This window comes from Astatotilapia calliptera, chromosome 7, assembly GCF_900246225.1.
Source record: "Astatotilapia calliptera chromosome 7, fAstCal1.2, whole genome shotgun sequence".
Taxonomy (NCBI): domain Eukaryota; kingdom Metazoa; phylum Chordata; class Actinopteri; order Cichliformes; family Cichlidae; genus Astatotilapia; species Astatotilapia calliptera.
The window spans coordinates 43,344,991-43,351,614 of NC_039308.1; the positions used below are offsets into that span (position 1 = coordinate 43,344,991).

At 43.0% G+C, this 6,624-nt stretch overlaps 1 protein-coding gene across 1 annotated transcript; it reads left to right on the plus strand.

Moving 5' to 3' along the window:
* The first annotated feature begins 448 nt into the window (after positions 1-448).
* LOC113026301 (UDP-glucuronosyltransferase 2A1-like) lies at positions 449-6,566 on the plus strand. Its single transcript, XM_026174921.1, has 7 exons — positions 449-813; positions 1,054-1,543; positions 3,596-3,744; positions 3,826-3,957; positions 4,130-4,217; positions 4,755-4,974; positions 5,242-6,566. Exons 1-7 carry the CDS (start codon positions 502-504, stop codon positions 5,519-5,521), a joined length of 1,671 nt encoding a protein of 556 aa, XP_026030706.1. The 5' UTR covers positions 449-501; the 3' UTR covers positions 5,522-6,566.
* Positions 6,567-6,624: the final 58 nt, after the last annotated feature.

A 6,624-nucleotide genomic window follows, 5' to 3' on the forward strand; every position in this document is an offset into this window, starting at 1 on the left:
TAGTCCTCGTGTCTTGATACAGCCCGACTTTGTTCTGCCTTGCTGCTTAATTAAAAACCTAGTTTAAGGTGTCCTGCATATGTGATATTTTTTTCCCTATATGAAGTCCTTCGTTTTTGAACAAAACTCAAAACAGAGCCTATTGATCTCAGTCATTTCTACCCCCCCCCAAAAGAATCCCACATGCATACTACTGTTTCAAATGTCTGGCTCCGCCTCTGATTAAAGCAAGAGTGTGTTTCATGTACAGTCTGACTCTTGATATTTAATATTCTCACAGACTGAGAGATGAATATGAAGCTGCTCAGGCTGTGGTTAAAGTTTTATTCTGTGATATGTGTTACTGTGTCATTTTACCTGAGCTGACTCTAAAAGCCGTGAGTGAGGTCCAGCAGGACAATGGATAAACAGGTTTCTGTGTTTGCCTTGAAGCAGGCCAATCATGCTGTCCAATCAGAGCTCTCACCTGCAGCTGACCTCTGAGCAGATTGGACTCTGGACATGCAGTTTCAGTCTGACTGGATTTGCTCACAAACTCAGGATCTTTTTGTTGTTTCACACATGATGCAGGTTTCCACGTCTCTTCTTCTTCTTTCCCTCACCCTCCTGCTCCTTCATCCCGTCTCCCCGGTACATGGTGGCCATGTTCTGGCATTTCCGGGAGAGTTCAGCCATTGGTTGAACATGCGGAACATCATAGAGGAGCTGGTGAAGAGGAATCATTCGGTCACCATCTTAGTGCCTGATGCATCGCCGTCTGTCAACTACAACAACAGCCGTGACACCGCCAAGTTCAACTTCCTGGTCTTCAAGGTAACACTGGTGTTTATACAGCGTGTTTGTAGTCACCCAAAGAAGATCCCTGACAATCACTGTGAAGTAATGGTTCTGAGTAACTTTAATTTCCCGTCCTTCCCCCTGATTACCCACAGACACCTCTCCGTGTTTGTCTCATTTCAGACCTGAAAATCAGAGGAAAGCATTTTTTTCATTGTTTTTTTTGGGCGTAGCTGATATAGAATCAATGACCTGATCAGGTGTTTCCTCCTGCAGGTGTCGTACAGCCGGCAGGAGTATCTGGACCTTATGCAGGAATTGATGCGTTTCTCCATGTATGAGGCGCACTTGTCTTCACCACTGCAGAAGTTCCTAAAGACGGCTTCCTGGATACTGCACTTCCTGGACTTCGGGAGGCAGCAGTGTGACGGAATGCTGAGGAACAAGCAGCTGATGGCGACTCTGCGCCACACCAGCTTTGACGTCATCTTGCAGGACTCGATGGCAATGTGTGGTGACCTGGTGGCAGACTTGCTCAGTGTGCCACTCATCATCTCAATGCGCTTCAGCTTCGGCAGTGTTTTTGAGCGACACTGTGGCCACGCCCCCGCACCGCCATCCTACGTCCCGTTAGCTCCTCTCTCATACAACGACCACATGACACTCAGTGAGAGGCTGGTCAACATGGTGATATATGTGGGGTCGTCAGCAGTAAGCGAACTGACCTGGAAGCTGACGCTCGATCAATACTACAGGGAGATCAAAGGTCAGCGGTCAAGAGTTATGTCTCCACTCTGAGGGCATCACACAGGGTTTAAATAAACTATCATTATGTGACTGAAGGCAGATATTCAGCTTTGATTCAGAGTTTAACTAAAATAACAGCTCACAGAAATTTCTGGATGCATGCTCAATATTCAGGTAGGAAAATCCCAAAACGTTGATTCTGTTCATCTGGACGTTTTCAGTGGGTGAAAGACGATTTCAGGTGACTTCTTCAGTCTTAGATGACTGCAGGTTTCCCCAACCTTATAAAGAGTATATTTGAATAATAACTGAAACTAGCACTAGTGACGAACAATGGGCTGTGAGGTCAGTTTCATAATCATTAATATACAAATCGTCATGACCATTGATCAACAACCACTGAAAAAGACCATTGATGATTCATTACTGACCATTGATCATTGATCCATGAGTACCATTCAAAGAGAGTTAGGGAATAAATGCAAAAACAGCATTGTAAGATGGCAAAAGATGTATCCTTAGGCCCCCTCCTCGATTCAGAGATGGTCTTTCCCTGGCCTCTTTGACTCTGCGCTCAAACCAGCGTTCCTCCCTGTCCAGGGTGTGTACATCCTCATCATTGAAAGAGTGTCCACTGGCCTGTAGGTCTGAATAGACTGTGGATCTGCATTTAATCAATGATCATGACAATGTCCATATTAATGATCAAGAAACTGACCTTACAGCCATTGTTCGTCAATGGTGCTAGTTTCAGTCATTGTGCAAATGTATAAGGTTGGGGAAGCCTGCAGTCAGCTGAGGCTGAAGAAGTCACTTAGATGATGATGATGTAACATTTCTCCCACTGGAAAGGCTATTTCAAGATGAACAGAATCAACTTTTTGGGAGCTCACAGATATGTTTACACTCATGTCAAAAGTCTTCAGACAGCTCACTGATGAACAGTGCAGTGGTGGCTTAATGTCTTTCTGATAACCATCTGAGCACATCCAAAATAATCAGAGGTCCACAGAGCAAAGATGTTACAGCAGTATTTATTTGAAGGAATAAACACCTACACTTTCCATGATGTGAGCTGAAAATAAGGATTGCAAAGATTAAGATATGAGGATGTGATGTTAAAGACTGTCTTCCTTAGGGATGGAAATTGATAAGAATTTTGCAATCAAAGACATTACATTCATGCAAATTAATTACATGCTGTGGGTCACATGTTTGTGCATGTTGGAGGTATTTCCCCTTACAGAACACTTTTCCTAAAAGTAATGCAGTACATTACTTAATTACACCCAGGAGAAAGACATTCTCATTATGTTACTTTCATGTTACTCTGTAAAATGATTTGAAACACACTGTCTCATAATCAGCATTTAACAATATAAACCTACAGGCTACAGCCCCACACACCAACACAAACCCCTATCCTAATGAGATCACACGTGATCTTTCTCTTAGTAATTAGGTATGAAAACAAATCAAAGATGAAAACCAGCACAACGACAGTCTTACTCTCTGCTCACATTCATATTGATGCTGTAGAACTGATCACACTGAGCTTCACAGAGCAGACAATGATGAGCCAAAGCAAACTGCAAAACAACCCAAAGATACTCTTTAATGACTGAGTCAGTCAGCTGATCTCAGACCAGCAGAGCAACATTTCAGCATTCAAGTACAAAACTGAAGGCAGAGAGCAGAAACCAGCAGCAGCTGGAGGAAGAGACAGCATTTGATCTGTGGGTTCTTCATCAGTCAAAGGATTTTCATCAAGTAGTGAGAACTGTCCTTTGATGTAAAATTAAATTTGTTTGTAACGTTATTTTTAGATCCTCTGAGAATGAGGGACTGTGTAAAAAAATGTCTGTAATTCATGAACTGTTAATGTTAGACTGAAGTTAAACCCTGAATTAAAGCTGGAAGACTGCACTTAGTCACATCTCGATGGTTTGATGTAAAGTCCGTTATATTGGTGCACAGATGCAGAATTATAGAAACCATCCTTGTCCAAATAACTATGGACCTGTACAAACTTTTATTTTGAAGTCATATCCCTTCTTTCCTGTATGGACAGGAACTCCCAGCAGTGTGTGTGAGACTATGGGGAAGGCCGACGTGTGGCTCATCAGGACGTTCTGGGACATTGAGACGCCACGGCCGACCCCACCAAACTTCAAATACGTGGGCGGTCTACACTGCAAACCAGCCAATCAGCTGCCAGAGGTGTGAGCTCTGATTGCACACACTTTTATTCTGAAATGGGACAGGTGAGTGTTGATGTAATGATGATGTCACATCTTCCAGGACCTGGAGGCATTTGTGCAGAGTTCAGGTGATGCCGGCATAATTGTGGCTTCCTTCGGCTCCATGGTAACCAACCTGACGATGCAGCACGCTAACATCATCGCCACCGCCTTCGGTCAGATCCCACAGAAGGTCAGAAGCTCCACCTACTCACACACAAACAATCAGGGACTGGGCTGTCAGCAGATATTGATTGCATCATTGATTACTTTCTGCAATAATCATCTAAAAAAATACCTGCAGGCAGAAGAAGCTCAGATGGTTTGTTTCATCTTTGACTTGAAGAGTGTTTTCTTCCTTTCAGGTGATTTGGCGTTACCGTGGCGAGGCTCCAACTGCATTGGCTCCAAACACGAAGATTTCTGATTGGATCCCTCAGAACGACCTGCTAGGTATGACTCATTCATGATGTCATGGAATTTCAAAATAAAAGCTCAAATAGGCCTCTTATTCACTTGCTAAGTGGCAACATACCAAGCCTCCTTCCAGGTCCAGACTCCTCCTGCGTGGATGATAATCCTCCTGTGGATGGCTTATCATTTATGTCCGAAGTGATAACAGTATATTTTATGTTTTTGGTGGTGGTTGGGGGGGGGGGGGGGGGGTAGAAATCTCTGTCAGTGCATGGTGTATCTTTACATAGAAGCTAACTAGCTGACTTCCCGTTAACTTTAAACTCTGTTAAATTTTATAAATCTTGGATGCCTGTATGTTAAACTTTATTTAAACAGGTGTGAGAGAAGCCAAACAGATCATTTCATTGAGGATGAAAGAATTTTGGCTGTTTTTAACTCTCAGTGATGCCCAAGTGTTTATTTGAGTGTGAGAATCTTTGGTAAGTTTTGACTCAGAAATGGCAACTAACATAATCAATATTTGCAAAAAGATGTTCTTTCACAATAAAAGCTCTGTATTTTTTTTGTCCTCAGGTCACCCAAAGACAAAGGCATTCGTGACACACGGCGGCACTAACAGTCTATATGAAGCTGTGTTTCACGGCGTGCCTCTGGTGGGCGTGCCGCTGTTTGGCGATCAGCCTGATAATCTCGCCCGTATGAGCCGCCTCGGCACCGCCATCGTCCTGGACTTCAACCATCTGACAGCTGAGGAGCTGGCAGAGGCGCTGCACGTCGTCACAAACCAGCCAAGGTAAAGGTGATTTTAGTGTGGAATTGTGTTTGTATATTTCCTGTTAATAGTTTCATCTTTGTACATTTGGACCTGTTTAATAACATTTTATTTAATAATAATGGATTGGATTTATATAGCGACCTTCCGGTTACAGATGCGATTCCCAACCCCCTGAGCCACGGTCGCCCCATTTCCTGTCTTTGACCTGATTCCTTCACAATAAAAGTGCACTACTGTTTAACAGTGAAACTGTCATATGACTTCCTGTTTGTTTACCATGCACAGCTACAGGACCAACATGCAGCGTCTGTCAGCGGTGCACCGCGACCAGCCAGTAACGCCACTGAGTACCGCCGTCTTCTGGGTGGAGTTTGTGATGCGACACGGTGGAGCTAGGCATCTGCGGTTGGCATCATACGACCTGAACTGGTTCCAGTACCACAGCTTGGACACCGGTGCTGCCCTGCTGATCGCTTTGATGACCGTCGCTGCTTTGTGGTGGGTGGGGATACGCTGCATCCTGCGGCAGTGCAGACGGCGAGCAGGAAGAGAGAAGAAGGACTGAAGAGAGATTTCCTGTTTGCACCGTCCTGTTGGTATTTACAAAGGAGAGTCTAGTAACAAGACTATGTACGAAAGATGGGAAACATTATCAGCTGACCCTGTTCAAGGCACAAAACATAGGGAGGAGAATATTTAAATTAACCCATGACCTGATTTACAGACCAGCATTTACTACTGATTGAAACAATATTTAACACATAAAAACAAACATGTTTTTTTTTGTGCCTGATACTGAAATTAACTGACTATGCCAGTGTTTAGAAAACTCCTTAAAAATCACCCAGAAAACTGACCTCACCTGAGTCCTATTTGGGGATTGCATTTAATCTGTGTTTAACCTGTTAAACACAGATTAACTGGTTTCATCTTCATTAGGACTTAATATCTAAACATTTCAGAATCCCTTTCCATCACTAATGGTGTTCCACAGGGATCCATCCCTGGACATGCCTAACACGTTCTGATTAAACTGAGAACATGCTGTTCATGAGGTCACCTGAGGATTTCAAGCTTGCAGTTTATATTTATATCTGAACTCTTTGACGTCATAAAATTGAATTTTTAAAATCTCTATGAAGATTTAATGACTCGTTGGATACTAGATAAAATTTTATCACAATGCTGAGCACATATCAATATGAGTTTTATACAGAAACGTTGAAGCTTCAGTGTTTTTGGGTTTTTTTATTACAAGTGATTCTTTCCCTGCTCACCTTTGTATGTAAAAATCGGGATGGTCTGCCCTCACAAGCTGAAGAGAGCAGCATTGTGCAGTCTTTATGAGTTTACTACACTAACCAATCACATCCACTTACAGTCAAACACAGTGCTCACATAAAGCTCTCCTTTTCCACTGGAACATTTTCAAAGATTATATTTATGTATCAGAGGTCACACCTGCACCAGCATTTCTTAATCGCTGTATCTGTGTATTCTGGCTATACATGTTGATTGTGCAGAAGTCTCCTTGGACAGAAAGGTCCTGATCACAGTGAGAAACCTGTAAAACTAAAGGATGTGGAAATAAACTGCTGTACTGGAGTTTTTCCTGGGTGCTGCTGTGTGGTTCACTACTCTAAATGTAAATGTTACTTAGAGTCAGTC

Excerpts from the sequence above, each read along its gene's own strand:
- LOC113026301 (XM_026174921.1), top strand. The coding sequence starts at position 502 with ATGCAGTTTCAGTCTGACTGGATTTGCTCACAAACTCAGGATCTTTTT. Across the intron at positions 4,218-4,754 it reads CCCTCAGAACGACCTGCTAG|GTCACCCAAAGACAAAGGCA; the intron begins GTATGACTCATT and ends TTTTGTCCTCAG. Across the intron at positions 4,975-5,241 it reads GTCGTCACAAACCAGCCAAG|CTACAGGACCAACATGCAGC; the intron begins GTAAAGGTGATT and ends TACCATGCACAG.